The following is a 17,883-nucleotide window of genomic DNA, read 5'->3' as shown; positions in this document are numbered from 1 at the left end:
AACAGAGCCATAAGAGAGTGCATATTGGACTTAAATTCACCATCATTTTTGTTTGTTCCATTTTGTTTGTTTCGTCTCTTAATTGTCTTCTGGTTGCTATTACTGCCTTTAGTAAATACATTTGATTGATTCAAAAAGTCAACTTTCTTTTCTCAAAATTGGGAACACACAAGTCAAAGGGACTGACAACACCATGTACTTAAAGATGTTACGTTTAACTTTAACCATGGATGTATTAAGACTTTTTACCATACATCCATGATCTTAACTAGCTTACAAGTTGCTTGCTGTGTGCTCTAGCATCAACTTTCTATGGTGAAAAGTATCAAGAGCTCTGATGCTTTATCAGTATGATGATACAGATAACTATTAAGTTAGTTATTTGCATTCTTAACAAATGATCATTAAACCAGATTATTGTTACTTTGTTGGTCTGAAGTCTGATTTATCAACACGATTTAAAATACTTTTTTTAGAAAATAGAAAAATATAAACTTTTGAATTTTAATATTCTTATTTAAACACACCAAATATCCATAAATAAACATAAATCCCCTCCCCACCTCCCCCTCCCCTCCCAAATAAAGAAGATAGCGGCAAAGATAACAAAATTATTATTCATCTTGTATTGTGTCTAACTTTTGTGGACCATGACATATTGGGTATGGAATTAATCTGCAGATGCTTGATGAGACCAAACTTTTCTATGGATGTCAGTTTTTGAGCCACAACAAAGGCAAAATGTGGCCTGCAACAGCCTTGTTTTAGGCTCGTCGATTGCCAGAAATGCCTTTTACTATGTCGTAACGCCTACCGTAAAATAGAGAATACTGCTGAAAAGCCTATGCATTAAGATAAGCTCAGTCAGTAAAATAGGACCACAAGAGGTCCTTGAGCGTAGAGTCATAAATGTGCACAAAAAAATTAGGGTGATGGCTCCAGTAGTGTACGAGATTAGCTGAGGACAAATAGTTCTACACACACACAAACAAATAAATGCATGATCCCCTCCGGGCTTAACCCTGACGGAGAAAAAATAATTAGGTTGTTATGCAATAATCATCCCATGTCATGGAAAACTGGACTGTGTCAGTGAAACTAAGCAAATAAAAAAGTGTTTTGGATGAAGAAATATTGAATTAACAGACATTTTGAATGGCTATACACATAACCTCTGTTATGATATGATATTGTTACATTGTTACACATAAATACACATTCAGACCAGTCACCATGACTACTATAACATGACCAGCTGATCCCAGTGCTGCGTGGGCGAATTGATCTAATTAGTGCCGCTATGTAAATAGCGATCGATCAGACTGCTGTAGAAGAAAGTCTCTTAATTGTTACTGCAGCTCTGACAGTCCTTCAGGCTGTATATTATAAAAGGGGTTAGATATTTGCTAAAATGCAGGTAAAATGCAGGTACTTCCACTGCAGACAGGACGTTAAAGGGCAAAATAATGGGATGGGAGCACTTCCTTGTTGCTACATATATATATATATATATATATATATATATATATATATTTGAAAGGTGTTGAAGAAATAAAGTTTACTTACTCACTTCCTTACATACTGTGCCAACTGGTTTTACAGCAGCTGAATGTTCTAAGGTCTGATATGAATTTGTAATCTAGCACATGAAGAAGACTTACACTGTCACAACTCAAACCGAGTTGAGTTTTTTGCTGCTGTCTTTTGTGATGTATATTTGTTGTGTATCCTGAATTTTGAAAGCACTTTGGTCAACTAGGTTTGTTTTTAAATTTGCTATATTAATAAATTTGAAACTTAACTTGAATTCAGTTTTATGCAATTTTATAAAATAAGGCTTTTTATTTGGGTATGTTATGCTGCATTGTAAAGCACTTTTTAATCTTGTTTTGGAAAGTGTAATTAATAAATACAATTATATATATGATTTCTGTAAGTCTCTGCATACTGTCAATTAGACCAGAAGAAAGAGGCCTTAACATCATTTTAATGCATGTAAAGTTATCAAAGCTGTTTCCCTGAGTGTATAATTTTAGAAATTGTCGACACTCTTCTCTGTAAAATGATGACCAAGATGTTAAACCTCACTGCTTACTTCAAGAGCATCTCCACTTAATTGTAATTAAGAAATAAATTATCCTCTCTACATCTAATCACTAATTAGATGAGAGAGATGTCTACTTACATCACTCATCTGCATGCAAAAATTGGTTAATTATAGTGTTTAATTACCAAAAACACAACTCACTTCACAAGCTATCTGTGCACAAGTTAAATAAGTAATGGAGATACTGTCCCACGCAGCACAACTCCATGAAAAGAATAGAGATACAGCTCTGCCAAACCTAACCTGTAAACCAATAGGATTCAGAGCAGATGTGCAGGATCTCTTCTCACACTCATTTTATGCAATATTATATGACTCATTCAGAAAGCCTTACAGGCATCAAGAAACATACTGGAATGCGAAGATAAAACATTAAAACCTGTTTATTAGTGCTCTCCAAATAAAAGACAATAGCAGGACTACAGGCCTATATTCGATCACTTCTATTAATTTAAGCTAGTTTATCTTCTCTGACAGGAGCCAATAGCACAAAAAAGGCAGAGTCCGGCCATGAACTAGAAAGCCTTTAACACAAGTGTCAAGAAGAGCACGTGTTTGATAAGTATGTGATTAGTTGCTCTCATCTAGCTTAGCATTATCATCAGCAAACACAATAAAGCACGTAACTTCTTCCACCATAAGCAAGATTTCACTCACACCAGTATTATTAAATGGCAAAGAGGTTTTAGTGTTAGTCAGACCTCTTTCCAAAATATTCTCTCTTACATGCCTTGGTAATCCGCAAGCATCATCGTGACTAAATATTAAAGCATACATAAAACGGTACTCCGAGGATAATGAGACAAAAATAACAGAAGGCTCTTCCGTGGCTCGGTCCGCTGAATTAAATATGAAGTTCGTCTGGGAGATGAACACGTCTGCTGTCTCTTTCAAGCTGAATTATACAGCGAGTCACATACAAGTCAAATCTACCAGACTGGCTGGAGATGAAGAACTGAGTGAAAAAAGCTAAAGGGTCTGAGTTTGTGATGACAGATGATGGGTGCACGGGGCATATACTGTCATGTAGTAGTGATGAGGTAGATTAGTTCATATTTATGATTAATTTACATGCCATCTAGTCTGTTTATATTACTGAGCGCAAGGAGATCCCTTCATTAATAAGGTTTTCAATTTTCTGCTGTTGCCTCACAGCAAGAAGGTCGTGGGTTCAAACCCCGGTTGCCCCGGCCTTTCTGTGTGGAGTTTGCATGTTCTCCCCGTGTCCGTTCTCTCCGGGTGCTCCGGCTTCCTCCCATACATCCAAAGACATGCAGGCTAGGTTAATTGGTGTCTCTAAATTGCCCTTAGGTGTGAGCGTGAGTCTGTCTATGTGTGGCCCTGCGATGGACTGGCGACCTGTCCAGGGTGTACCCGGCCTTTCGCCCAGTGTCAGCTGGGATAGGCTCCAGCACCCCCGCGACCCTGTACACAGGATAAGCGGTTGACGATGGATGGATGGATGGATGTTTTGGTTACTTCTTTAACCCTACTGACCAGCCTGTGGGTCACTCACTACAAACTTTGTCCGTCTTTGGTTTGTTCAAACCTGCAAAACTTTATTTCAAATTGTAGTGGAGAGAGTTTTCAAAGATTCCAAATACCAAATATGTCAGACTGAATTCAGAGGGGAATGTGCATTAAAAGAGGTACAGAAAATCCAGACATTTTGGTGTAATTTAAAATATTTCACTCACTGCAAACACAAAAAAACATAAAGGGGAAAACTGGATGTTCAGGAGGCTTTCACTGTCTGTTGTGGTGGAGTAATGTTAGGAAATAAAGTCTTGCTAGCACACAGCAAACTCTTCAACTCAAACTCATGTCCTTGAGCGAGACTTCAGTTTCTGGTAAAAAACAAGGGGTGTTATCAGGTGTTACTCATAGGGATCCTTTCCATGATTTTGTCAGGCACCTGGTATAACAGTCTGAGCCTGTCGATGGCAAAAAGAAGCACTTTCGGTGAATGTAACTTTGAGGGGCACAATTGCCCCTAAGGAATACGTTTCAGCCACTGCAGCCGGTTTGAGGCTGCTGGCTTAAGGCACCTACTGTACGGATTACAAATCTTTTCATACCTACCAGTCATTTCAACACCAAAATATGTGAAAATAGGGACCAGGTTTAACAATACCAAAATCACCCTTCAAGTTTAGATATGAGTACATTATGTACATCTTGCTGATCATACTACTTTTTATTAATTAATTTGGGAATACATAATCATATCTTGTTCTCCACTGTATTTTGTATTCTCCTGTATATGTATTATTAGTGTGTAGTGTAGTGTATTTATATATTGCCTTGTGTTTCTTCTCTTAATGCCTTTTATATGTTATGTAAAGCACTTTGAAAAGCCTTGAAAGCCACACAAACAAACTTGCCTTTCTGGGGTATGTTTACATTGTGGTGTTGCTACTTTTACTTGTGTTAAAGGGTAAGAATAATTCTTCCACCCCTGTTTCTTTTTTCCAAACTAATGGACAGAAAGACCTGTGGCCAAATAAATATAAGGCTTTAATGATAAAAAGAGATGATGTGTTTGAGCACCAGAAAGTTACCAAAATGTGCAGCATTAATGGAGGTTTAATACCTTCAGGTTTTGTATGTATTACTGTAATGGAAAATGTAGCTAATCCTTAACGGCAAATTTAACCCAGTTCTGTTGTGAAATGTTTATAGTCACATGTCAAATCAAAACATTGTTGTAGAGTTAGTCATAAAAATGTAACAAGAGGTCTTAAGTCTGAGCACAGCCTGACAGGACTTAATATCACATGACGGGCCTGAATCTCAAATACTTGATAAGTTGTATAACCTTTATGGCAAGTTGTAATTGTCCTGGAAAAACTTGACCACACATAAGAAAACAAGCGGTGAAATCAAGTAAAGGCTGAGGACAACAACCAACTGATTAGCTGATGATGAGAGTCATGACAGCAGATGTGCAGGTCAGAGAAATCAGTCTTTACTTCGAATGTTACAATAAAGAGTTAGACTGACAACAGTACTGGGAAATTCGACCACTCAATAGAGGAAATGAAAGGACAAAAAGTGGAGCCAGCCAAACAGATTTCACAGATGATGTCATCAGTGAATCAAATGCTGCTAATGATCGGGCTTAGGGGAAAAGAAACGGGAAGAGAGAAGAGAAAAGGGGGAGTGAGGGGAGGACATAATGGTAGCAATGAATGAAAAAAGAAAAAGAGAAGAAAGGGAGGGACAACACAATAAAAATAAATAAAGTACCCTAAGCAATGTTATAAGAATGAAAGAAAGAAAAGTAAATAATAAAGGATGGGACAAAGAAGAGAAAGAAATAAGAAGGGAGGACAGAAGAAATAAAAAAGAATAATGAAGGAAAGAAAAATGACAAGCTAAGAGAGAAGGATAGAAATGGAGGATAGGACAGACGGGCTGATGATGTATAAAATAGAAGACAAAAAGGACGGAAGGAAGGAAGAAAAGAATAAAATGGGATGATAGAAATACAGAGGGAAAAAGAAGGAAATAAGAAAGAAAAGCATGCAAGGGCAAAAGGAAGAGAAAGAATAAAGAGAGAAGGGAAATAAAGAAAGAAAAACAGGCAAATGAATGAAAGAACGGGACGAAAATCAACAAGGAAGAAGATGAGGATAGAAGGAAGAGGGAGAAAAGAATAAGGAAGGAGGGCATAAAGAAGGTAAGAAGGAAGGTGGAAGGATAGAAGGCTGAAAGAAAAAAACAAATGAAAGGCGGACGGACAGAAGTAAAAAAGAAAAACAAAGAGGACAGACAGAAGGAAAGAAGAATGAATTAAAGGACATGTCAGAAAAGAAAAATAAAGGAAGGAGGGAATGACAGGAGGATTAAAGACTGAGAAGGGAAAGAATGAGGGAAGGACAGAAAGAAAGAAAGACCCCTTCAAAGGAGCCCTTCTTTCTGCACCAGCCTCCTCTTGTTGAACTGTTGGACTCTGTGGTGCCTTGCTGGCAGCCTGCAAGCTCCAGGTCAGATTACCAGAACAAACGACAGGAACTGAGGAAATCTCAGTTTGGTGACAAAGGTGAACGACCCTGCTGGCCAAAAGAAAACGCTCGACATGAAACGCTCAAATCCAAAGTGTACAGTTCAAAGAACGATCTGATTAGAAATCTGTTTGTGGTTCAGCAGCAGTTCACCGTATCAGCCTCTAAACAGTCCTGGAGAGATGATGTATGTCTCTTTTTACTACAATCAGATACTCAGATTATTCAAAGTGCTTCCATATTTGTTTGCAGGCATCTTCTGATCATCACCATATTCTTGGCCTGCGCTCACACACTGATGCAAACCACAGTTTCCTCCTCTTTTTTTTTTTCATACATGAGGAGACTGCTTAAGAAGGCATGCAAGCATAAATGCCACAACAGCTCCACTGTTTGGCATTTGCCCTTGAATTATTTAATCTCGTGAACAGAGTTTTAACGATTCTGCTGCTGCCGGAGTGAAATATCCTGACATGCTGGCACACATCCTCGGCCACAGCTGAGACAATTTTATTGGTCTAGTAAATTGTGAAAGAGGCTCCAGTGTGCTGTATTTCCTCAACAGCCGCCGTTTCCTAAAAACACAATTGGATATGTTAAATTGATTTGTCTGTCAGCTTGGCTATTGAGTGGCAGCAGACAGTTAGCAAAGATTTCGAGTTTCACGTTACACTGTTGCATTAAATGAATCTCTCAGTGTTTATTAGGCTGAAAAGTTTGGCACACTTGAAACAAAAAGTTTAAAAAGTAGAGTTAATTCTAGAGCTGCAATGATTACTTGATTGATCGATTGGCAGAAAATAAAATGGCATCTTATAATCAAATAATCCTTTTAATAATTTTTCAAGCAAAATTGCCAAACCTTGCCAAACTTTCACATGTGAGGATTTGATGCTTTGTTTGTTACATTTGATAATAAACTTATTATATATTCAAGTTTTCTACCAACTTTGACAAAAACAAGCTATTTGAACACATTACCATAAGCTGTGGGATATTTATAAAGGCATTTTCACAATTTTCTGACATTTCACAGCAACAATTAATTGATAAATCAAGAATAATCAGCAGATGAATCAACCAACCAGTTGCAGCCCTAATTTATAACAAGTCTATTATTTTTTTTCATTTTCAGTTGTCCTGTTAATGCAGCCAAGTAACCACGATGTCAAAAACATGAAAGCTCGTTTCCAAAGAACATGGTGACATCTTTACATGGCTTGTTTTGTAAGACCAGCTGTCTAAAATAAAAAACATATTCAACTGACAAGGAGAAGCCGCAAAACATTACATTTGAGCAGCTGGAACCGCACAAAAATTACATTCTTGCTTAATAAATGACTAAAATCACTGTTGATCACCTGCACCACGAGAGTCCTATTCACTTTCAGCACTAAAAGCACAAGGTACAGGTCTTGTAATTCTTAACACATAATGCATCAGAAACCCTGCAGCCAAGTAAACCAGATATCCTAATCTGGGCTGGCATGGACCCAGTTACAGTCCCAGCATACACTGCTCAGACTGTCTACAGGCTGTGTTGAAACCTGGAGAGGTTATTGCACGCCAAGCCTGACGACGACCACCACACCTTCAGTTACAGTATTTACCAGAGGTTATTTTCACTCCTCCCCGCTGGCGCAGACAACAGCAGGCGAATATAGACCTGACATGACCTAACTGAAATAATGGGCCTTTAATGACAGACTGAAGTGCAGAGGCGATAAAGCAGGGATTCCTCCTCTAATGCCCTAACCGAGCTGAAAGTCCGTGTTTTTCACCTCACGTGTGCAACCCAAGAAAAGTCTCAACATAATGTGGTTTACAAGGTGTTTGCGCACGACGCACGGGATTTATGGAAAGCCTCTTACGTGTACCTGAGGTTCTCTCGGGCTCGGGGAAGGCACGGAAAACACCGACAAACATAAGTAGCTGCTGATTTTACAGCCTGTAGGATAATGACAATGTTATGGCTGCACGGGAGGAGGTTGAAGGTGGTGCGTGTTAAAGCGGCACAGCCCGTCAAAGCAACACAGTCCTGCTGTGACACCCAGCTGTGCATCACCACCACCACCATCCTCATCCCCCCAGGTTTCACAAACACACACACACACATGCACATCAACATGCAGCACACACTCTCCTGCAGCTCGGCGCTTCCAGCTACAGCGCCGTGCGCAGCGCCACTCTCTTCCCCCCCTTTCTCTTTATCACCCACAGCCGCGCTCACTCACTATCAGCGGGATGGTCCTGTCGTCCCGGTGGATCTCCAGCCGACCGGAGACCACCTTCTGCCCATGGCCCCTGCCGCGGGTCTGCGACGCCGACGACGACGGCGACGACTGGGGCTTGTTGTCCTGCCACAGGTAATAAAACGTCCCCAAGATCCACGCAACGGTCAGAATCGCGATGGCGTTGGCCCGTATCCTGCGCATGGTGAGCCCATATGGAGGGCTCCGGAGGCGAGCCCGGCTGGTTCAGGTCCGTCCTCGGCAGAAGGTGCTGCCTCTCCGCGGGTGATGGGTTGAGTCGCAGCGCAGACAGACCTCTATCTCTCCTCGAACAAGCTCTTCGCTGCCTCTCTGCTGGGATTTGCGCACTAACAGAGCCACGGTCCTAGCGCCGAGTCATATCATCCCCCTACACACACAAACACACGTTTACCCTCACACATCATCCATCCACTGGCTACAATGAGGAGAGGATGTCCAATCTGCATCCAGCAGCTAACGGCGTAATTTCAGCCATACACAGCCCAGAGTAGACTAGGTACAGATGTCTTGTTTTGTATTTCCTTTCTTTTCTGTTTTTGTTATTTAAGTTTATTATTAATTTATATATATTTTGTACTATTATGTTATATTAAGACTTAGCCTATATATATATATTGTGTTTATAAGCTGGTATGTCTGAATGTTTGTAAACTGATTTCCAATAAAATTAATAAAGAAAAACTAAAAAACAAAGAAAAAAGTAGGCTGGGTGCAGACAGATTGTGTATGTGTGTGTGTGTGGGGGGGGGTACATTTGTCCACTTCAGGTCATTTTAACCTCTGATGCACTTTTTTTAAAACTCCCTCTGTGTGTCTTTGAAGGCTGTGACTGGTTTTAGTTTCAAGAACATCGCCTTTTCTTCTTGTATAAACCACCTTGAATAATCTAAGCATTTAAAGTAAGCATCATTTTCCATAAAGCACAATTTTTCAGGTAGGCTTACTTATCATTGAGTACCTAAATTCATTTTTAACCAGCCCTTCCTCACCAGAAAAAGGTACAGGTCAATAATGCAGCAGGTTATTAAACCCACATTACAATTTTGTTAAGTCGTGACCTCTACTGGCAGAAGAAGTAATCTCAGCACTTTTACTTGGAAGACCGAGGTTCGAGTCCCGTGTGAAAGAAAGTCAAAGTTGACATGTTTTAAGTCAATAACATCTTGTCACTTAGACTAAGGTTAAGAGGGCTAGTTCTGACCTGGCCTGCTTTCTAGACACCACAGAGGAGGTGGGTGCGAAACTCTCAACCCCTGCTGTACATTGTGAGGTCCCCCAGCAGCTCTCTCAGCAATAGACTGCTGCACCCACAATGTCAGACTCTTCAACACAGCAATGACATAATGTAGCAGTTTGTTATTACCAGCCAGCACCGTCAGTCACTTTTTTGCGCTATTATTTCTTATACACACTGATTTTAACCTGTATCCACAGCCCTATTTTTATAGCCTATATATTATCGCCAAACTATACTGTTAATTCAGTTTATTTCTACGCCACGCATACTCACTCACATGTGTATATAGAAGGTGTATATATTGTACACTCTTGTTCTTAATTTTCTATTTCTCTTATGTACTGTATTTCTCTTTCTATTTTAATTTAATGTGTATTTTCTTATCTGTTGTGTGTTTCTGGAGCTGCTGTAACATGTGAATTTCCCCAGTGTGGGATCGATAAAGTCTAACTTATCTCATCTAAGGCAATGCTTATTTTAACCCAAACCATGATCTTTTCCTAAACCTAACCAAATGACCACGGTTTAACACGTGTTAAACGTCATGTGACTTACGTAACGTACTAATGGTCCTGTACGCCTGTTACTAGACTGGTAGTTGCCAATGCTTGTGCATGTCAGTTTGGGGAATGGTCATATACTGTATGTTTTTGTACTTTCAAATGGACATATGTGTCGTGGAAAACATATATGTCATTTTGGGACAATTGCCAATCAACCTATTTTGTTTTTTAGGTATGAGGACGTGTTGCATTTTACAGATATCAGCCTCAGCTCCAGAATTATCTCAACCATGTATATAATGTAGTTTCAATGAAAACTGAATACCACTATGGGTAAATGTGTCAATTTCAGTGAACTGACCCTTTACTTTCTTCCATACTGCTCCCCCTCCAGCCAGAATCAAAACGAGACCTGCAGCTTTACTGCAACATATTTATTATCCTCACTGTATAACAAGAAGACACATTATTCTGCCTATGCATTAAATTATACATTTAAATTAAGAGCCTGCAGCCCACACAGAGCAAATTTAGCAATGCAGTTGAATTGATCATGAAGAGGCCTTTGCCGTCTTTGAACACCAGCATCATGAATATTCAACTCCTCCTGAGTTAATTCTGGATTTGCACAGATGACCTCTGCAACTATGACTTATTCAGAGTACGAATAAATCAGAGGCGTAAAAAAAATTGTCGGAATACATTAGACTCAGAGGACCCCTCTCCAAAATCCATAACAGCCTTAAAACGGCTGCACAGACCAGCAAACAAATCAGAGCAGAGCAATAACACCCCAGAGGCATAACAGAGCTGAGGAGGCTGAAATTTTTCGTCGTATTCCTTCTCTGGTAGAAGAAACATTAAAACAGCCCACAGAATGAGCTCATCCAACCCCACCTAACAGCAGTATACTGTGTGTGTGTGTGTGTGTGTGTGTGTGTGTGTGTGTATGTGTGCGAGGCGTCCACACAGCTGGGCCCACCACCACAACATCAGGATTTAGGAATGCCAAGTTTTCCCTCATCAGAAATACAAACAAAGAAACCTGATCCAGAGTCAGCGGGGGGAGAGGCAACACTGAGTACAACAAAATCAATAGCTCAAGCGAAAATTCATCTGCAGCTGTACACTGTGTCATTTATCTGTGAAGCAATCGAGCTGCTATTTTCTGATGAAATATGTTAACTTTAATTGGTTTCTACATTTCCTTTTATTTAAATTTCCTCACATGCTTTTATTTCTCCTATATTTAGGTAATTTAGGTAAACCTCCTACATTTAGCTTTTCTTTTAACAGAAAGCTGTTACAAACTGGGAGTGTGGGGTTTGAAAGAAGTGAGCATTCAGGATGTTAGGGGTCTAATGAAAGGCGCTGTGTATTATGGGAAATGTAGGATCTGGCGTTTTTGGAGCTTGACATACTAGGGACTAAAAATCAGGATTCTGTCACTTGTGGGTCCCCCAACATTAAGGAAGTGCAATACTAAGTTGCTGGAGTTCCACATTTACTATTGTTACACACACTTTGTTCAAATCGCCTCTTTTATCTGACAAGAGAATAAAACATATCCTTAGATATATGGAGGTGATATGTAAAATAGGAAAACTAACATTTACTATAGATGTTTTTAGATTGCTGAAAAATTCCTTTTATATCAAAGTCCCAGCCTGCTAAAAACATATTGATGTGACATTATGTTGCCTATATTTCACAAGTTCTCTTCAGAAATAAGAATAATGCAACACAAAGCAACATAAATGAAAGGTGCAGTTACAATGTGAAAATGTTGGAAGTTGGATTTTATATCAAACAAATCAGGCATCTGTTCAAAAGTCCCTCTTTTCTTCATCAGTTAAATTAATCACAACATGTAAATGCACTAAAAATCAAAGAGTCTAACAAGCTGCAGGCAGAAGTGGACTGTGTCTGCTGTCTCTCTGAAGCCTTGCACTTGGAGGTTAATCTCATTATACATGTAAGCTGCTATTCCCTCTCTTCCATCCTGTCATGGAGAGACCTGGCAGCAAAAGAGAAATGCCCCACATCCAGCCTGTGTATATAGAGAGGGAAGGTCACAGGGGTCAGGGCCACATCTGGCTCAAGGGTGGGAGATATTTGTCTTCATTCGTACGGACAGGGCTGTGCCTCTTGCGGCGCTGCTGTCACTGTTATCTTTGGGGAAGACAGTGATGCCTCAAAGCACGGAGGAAAAGTCTCTGCACGTTCAGACAAGGGAATGATAAAAGCACACAGCAGTCATGGCAAGGTGTTGGTCCTGGCATCTCTGTGGGGAATACTGCACACTCATAGCCCTAGGACTTGGCAACCCAGCCCTTAACTGGCTTGGTTATGTCAAGAGGACTGGGTGCAGAGCAGAAACCAGGGCTACATGTAAACTTTCCAACAGGGTAAGTCTACCACTCGTGTCAACAATCTGTCTCCTGAGACTCATGGAAGGACAAAGCTCCACATTCCCATGTCGGCAGTGAAAAAAGGGAAAAAATGGGAGACCTTCCAAAGCCAAATATACTGGGTGGGACTAGGACTAAAAAGTTGGCCTGTTTTTAACCAAAAATCAGCCCACTGATCACAACAAGCGGAAACAACAGAGTTTTATTTTATTTTGTTGAAGAAATTGACATATTTAGCAAGAACAGACAGAAAAAACATTCCCACTTTTTAATAAGTCATCCTTTATAAAGAGGAATTAATGTTAATAAATCATTAACTTCCCCTACACAGACCAATTAAAAGTTAAAAGATCAAGAATCAGAACCACAGATATCACAAAGTTATTGTAAATGTTGTTAAGCCATTAATAAAGAGTAATAAACATAAATTCTGCTGTTATATTTATTATGTCATTAACAACGGCTCATGAGTTTCTCACTTTCTAATAAGCAAACAGGAAATGTTAATAAGTCTTCTGTTGATGCTAATGGCTCATGAATATTTAATTGAATTTTTTAATTAAAGTGGTAGCTGTAAATGTAAATAAGCTGTCAATAAATTAATTGTAGTCCCTGCTCAGCATGGTAGCACACCCTCAATAATAATGCTAACATGCTGATATTGACCATATTCACCATCTTAGTTTAGCGTGTAAGCATGCTAACATATGCTAATTAGTGGTGAGCACGGCTGAGGTATTAATTAAACCAAAGCATTGGAACACTTTTGACCTGATGAAGTATCCGCTAAAGTTGTGAACAATTCATCCTAAGGGGAACCTGAATCTGTGTCACCAAGTGTCATTGCAATCCATCCACGTAGTTGTGGAGACGTTTCACCTAAAATCACAAATGTCAATCTCATGGTGGCGCTAGATGAAAAGTCAGAGGATCATCAAAGTCAGCAGAATTCATCTTCTGGGAACCATGTACATCTGTGTAAAATGTAATGGTAATGCATTTGAATTGTTGAGATATTTCATTCAGGACCAAAGTGGTCTAACATTGCTATTCTTTGAGCTACCTTGCTACCATATCTGAAAAAATTGATTCCCAACTGAAACCATGAAAATAAAGGTAGTAAATCTAGAAAGGGACTCAACGACAGAATAACTGCCCCTTTTTTAAGCAGAATTTATCGGCACAAAAATGGTCAAACACCCCCACAGGAGTTTGTGGAGGCGTGTGTGCTGTGTTCAAAAATCTCAACCAGCTTGAGGGTTTCTGTTCTGATCAGGACTTTTGTCCTTTCTGTCTTTGAGGACGGCAAAGGAAAAGAGAATTCTTTCCACAGGAATTTACAAAAGCGTTGTGTTATGATTGCTGCAAGCACAAATCCTGAAGCAGGAAGTAAGGTGGTATTTATGTGTGTGTGTTTTCTGCAGACACTCCCACAGACCGTCACCAGCCTTTTAGTTCCGCCGAGAATCACTGCTGGCATTTTAGACAACTATGCCAAAACAGTGAGTCCGAAAAAAACAACAATGACACACACAGAAATCCCAGTATCCACACACACACACACAAAGATGCACTTCCTTGCTTCCAAAAGGCCCAAAACAAAGTCACACAGAGGTCTCATTATGCATGTTTGCACACACATCTTCCAGAAAGAAAAACACACACAGAGGTCTTAGTGTAAATAACATACACACACACACACACAGTCCTGTAAGCTTCTATGGAATTCCACCATGATAATAGTTGAAACTCAGCCAAATGCCTCCCGACTGTAACCGGTGATCACTGAGCTCTGCGTTGTGCAAGTTCATTCCTGTGTGTGTGTTGCATGTGTGCGTGTTAAGCAAACACCGAGTGTCAGAGAGCAGACACACACAGCAAGCAGGAATTTATCTGAGCTTCTGTCCTGATGTGGAGGGAACGAGCGCAGGTTTCCCATGATGTTTCACTGCAACAACAAGCAGCTTTAGTGAGTAAACTCTGGATAAATTAACTCTTTTTACATCAGACCATGTTCCAGATTTAAAGTCTCGCTCCATCCAGAATCTGTCCTCTGAATTTGAAGCACTCCCTGCAGGCTTCAGAGGCAGCTATAAATGTTGCAGCAGATTGTAGACTCAATGATGAAAACCTTTCACTGCAGGAAAAAACAAACATCCCACAGAAACTTTTCACACTACTCTTGTCTGCAGTCCATCTGTATGCTCAGTTTGTTGCGCACACAGTATCTTGAAAGACGTTTTTGGTCATTGATTCTGAGGAATTTGACACCATAATTTGACATATGGCCTCTATGTTGTAGATCTTTGATACCAAACAGCGGAGCTTTGCAGGAAGTGCTGCAGGAGTGAGTCCTACCTAAGGTACACTTCTGGTTCTTTTATCTCGAAGTCAGTGGGGTTTTTCATTTAGGTTTTAGTTAGATGCCTGAAAAAAGTTCTGTTGTTCTACAACATAAAATACGTCAGTAAATTAACTTTTACGTGTCATAAAAAAGGCGGTTGCTAACAAGTTGCTAAATGAGACTTCAGAGGTTGTTGTGGACGTCATCACGCTGAACAGCGCAAAATCAAATTGGAAGTTTAGTGGTTTAGTGGTCATTTGTAGCCTTTAGCTTTAGACAATTGTATTTAATTCTGCCGATTACATTTACAATTCAAAAATCATAAAATTGGTTTTCATTTATGAAGATTATCTTGCAAATGTCATTGCATATAAGTGTAATTTTTGACTTCAGAAGAACATATTTTCTGCAGCAATCCAAAATCCAAATCTCTATAACCTATTATGATGTTTCATCTTCTACTGTTGGTTACCAGCAAAAAACATTTTAATATCACAAAATGGATCCAGAAAACTCAAATTCCATCAGTACCAGCTGCTTTTCTTAAGCTGGGTTCTCTGTATGAGTTACTGTAAGACCTCCAATCCTTAAATAAGTACAACTGTTTTCTAAATCAGTCATTTTTTCAGTGCAGCTTACAGCTTTTTTCCAAGAAACATCTGATGGAACAAAGCATCATTTGTGGTTTGTTTTATGCAAGTCATACCAGATGGGTGGAGCAACAGGACACAGACACTTGTGAGCATGAAAGTACACTAACCTGCCGTGCAGATATTGTAAAACCCTGCCACTAACTCTTGTGTCCTGTTTTAAACCTCACCCATCACTCACCAGAGCTGACGGACAAACCATGAACAAATATTTGCAAATTAAATTAAATCCTCTATGTAAACAATCTTTGCTAGTGTTGTGAGCTCTCAACTCTCTCTGTCAAGGCAAGGAAAAGCTGAATGCTCACACTAACAGGTAGGTTATATTTGCCAAAAGGGACAACACATCCGCCTAGAGGCAAAGCCAACTGGGCCGATTGGAAGCCACTGAAGGCCATGTTGTCACAAGGCACATGGGGGATTAGGAGAAAAGAAGAGGCAGCCAGTTTTCACACATACACACCCACTAAACACACATTTCTAAAATAATAAAACATCATAAATTAAATCATATCTTGGTAAAATAATCCTTGTGGAGGCATTTTTCTTAATCCGATGACAAATAGAGAAATAGATTCCCTGGGAAACATACTTTGCTGTATACTTGACTTGCTGTCAAAGCTCTTACTTTCTATGAAATGAGTATTAATACCCCACTTCTACCCTGCTGTGGCTTAGCAGGCAGCAGCTGTCAGTGTGTGTCTGTGATTGTATAAGCTACAGTCAGCAAAGAAAAAGTTCATCAAAAAAGCTTTACTGCAATCCTCAAAGTGTGAAAATCGGCGTAGAGGCTGAAGGCCAGCAGAGTTTGGAAAAACAAGGCTAAGAGTCTACAGCTATGCTAGCAGATGTAACGTTTGTCAAGTTCATCGTCTTAGTTTAGTCCTCACATGCTAACGTTTCCTAATTACAACTAAACACAGTCCAGCTGAGGCTGTTGGTATGCCCATTTTGTGCTTGGTGGTAACTTCCCTATAGTAGAGGACATATAGAGTTTAGAGTTATTTCCAGTGCAGCTGCATCAGGGACTTGATCATAGCAATCAGCGGATCAAAAACGTTCTTGAGGACAGCCTGAATGAATTAATCAAATTTTGTCCCAATCGGTCCAGCAGATGTTGAGATGTTTCAACTCAATGACACCATCCTCATGGTGGAGCTAGAGAAAAAAATCAGCAGATCTACAAAGTTTTTATGAATCAGCGCCTGGGAACCATAAATGTCTGGACCAAACTTTGTGCCAATCCACTCGTAGATGTTGAGATATTTCACTAGAATAGTGCAAACTTTTACCTGCTGGTCACACTAGAGGGAAAAGTCAGGGGATCCCCACAGTCATTAGGACAGATCCTCTGGCAACAATGAATGTCTGTACAAAATTTCATAGTTGTTAAGATGTTTCTGTCTGGACCAGAGTGGTGGACCGACAAAGCGACTTTGCCATCCATGGAGCCAGGCCTCTATAGCATGGCTAAAAACCAGATGTTTCAGCATTTAAAAAACACTCATCACATCTTCTTCTTCGTAATTTGCTCAGTGTTTACACAATCAAGTACTGAATAAAAACCGAGGAGATATTTTCTCTCTGCCAGCTTAGCAGAAAATAAAGCTGAGGTGGGCTGGGTTTAACTGGGCAAACTTCTGGCCTCACAGCTTCCAACTGGAACATCTTTTCCATTTGCACATGGGCGCACCATTCCAAGACATTACAGCATCCCAGTAAAAAACACACACACACACACACACAGCTACAATAATTTGGAGCGTGATAAATTATTCAGTGTTTGTCTCAGGCCTCATGAACTGCTTTTTCAAAGTCACAGGGGACCTTCGTACGATCACGCTGGAGCTCTCCATATGCTCCAGTGATGTGTCTATCAGCCGAACATATTCTGCTGGTTGAGGCCTAGTTCTCAGGCTGGGCCCTGTCTCCCTTTCCAGACGAGGGAGTCATCAGGATCCATCCGAGGCCCCGATGTAGAAAGCAGTTGGCAGACGTTATCGTGAGGGTGTGTGACTAAATGTGTTGCTGAGCAGTCGGGCTGTTGTGATTCTGTTACACCAGCTGGCTCGGCTCAGTGTAGGAAGTCCATTAGCAGGACAAGGACTTTAATGTAATATAAGACACATTATAGAATTTTTTTTTTTTTTTTTACATTTAACAAAAAAATTATCATGCAAATTGCAAATGTTGCAATTATTAATAAGTAATGTTTCCTTACTAAAGTAAAACAAAGCTTTAAAATGTAGATAGTCAATTTTACAATATTGAATTATCATCATTTGAACTTAAACAATCATGACTTAGTTAAAGCAGTACACACAAAGTCACAGTTGTGACATATATCAAAA

General features: G+C 39.8%; 1 protein-coding gene across 1 annotated transcript in view; it reads right to left on the bottom strand.

Moving 5' to 3' along the window:
- The window catches only part of galnt16 (UDP-N-acetyl-alpha-D-galactosamine:polypeptide N-acetylgalactosaminyltransferase 16), a 40,563-nt gene extending 31,819 nt beyond the window's left edge, over positions 1–8,744 (bottom strand). Inside the window, exon 1 of the mRNA XM_038728805.1 lies at positions 8,349–8,744. Coding sequence (XP_038584733.1) covers positions 8,349–8,549 — 201 coding nt within the window. The 5' untranslated portion in view covers positions 8,550–8,744. The remainder of the gene's footprint in view (positions 1–8,348) is intronic.
- Between the last annotated feature and the right edge of the window lie 9,139 nt (positions 8,745–17,883).

The sequence above is a fragment of the Micropterus salmoides genome, unplaced genomic scaffold, assembly GCF_014851395.1.
Source record: "Micropterus salmoides isolate LMB-PRFRI ecotype aquatic unplaced genomic scaffold, ASM1485139v1 Ms_hic_scaffold_19, whole genome shotgun sequence".
NCBI lineage: Eukaryota > Metazoa > Chordata > Actinopteri > Centrarchiformes > Centrarchidae > Micropterus > Micropterus salmoides.
The sequence above is the reverse complement of the archived record's forward strand: the minus strand, read 5'-3'. Positions and strand labels throughout refer to the sequence as shown.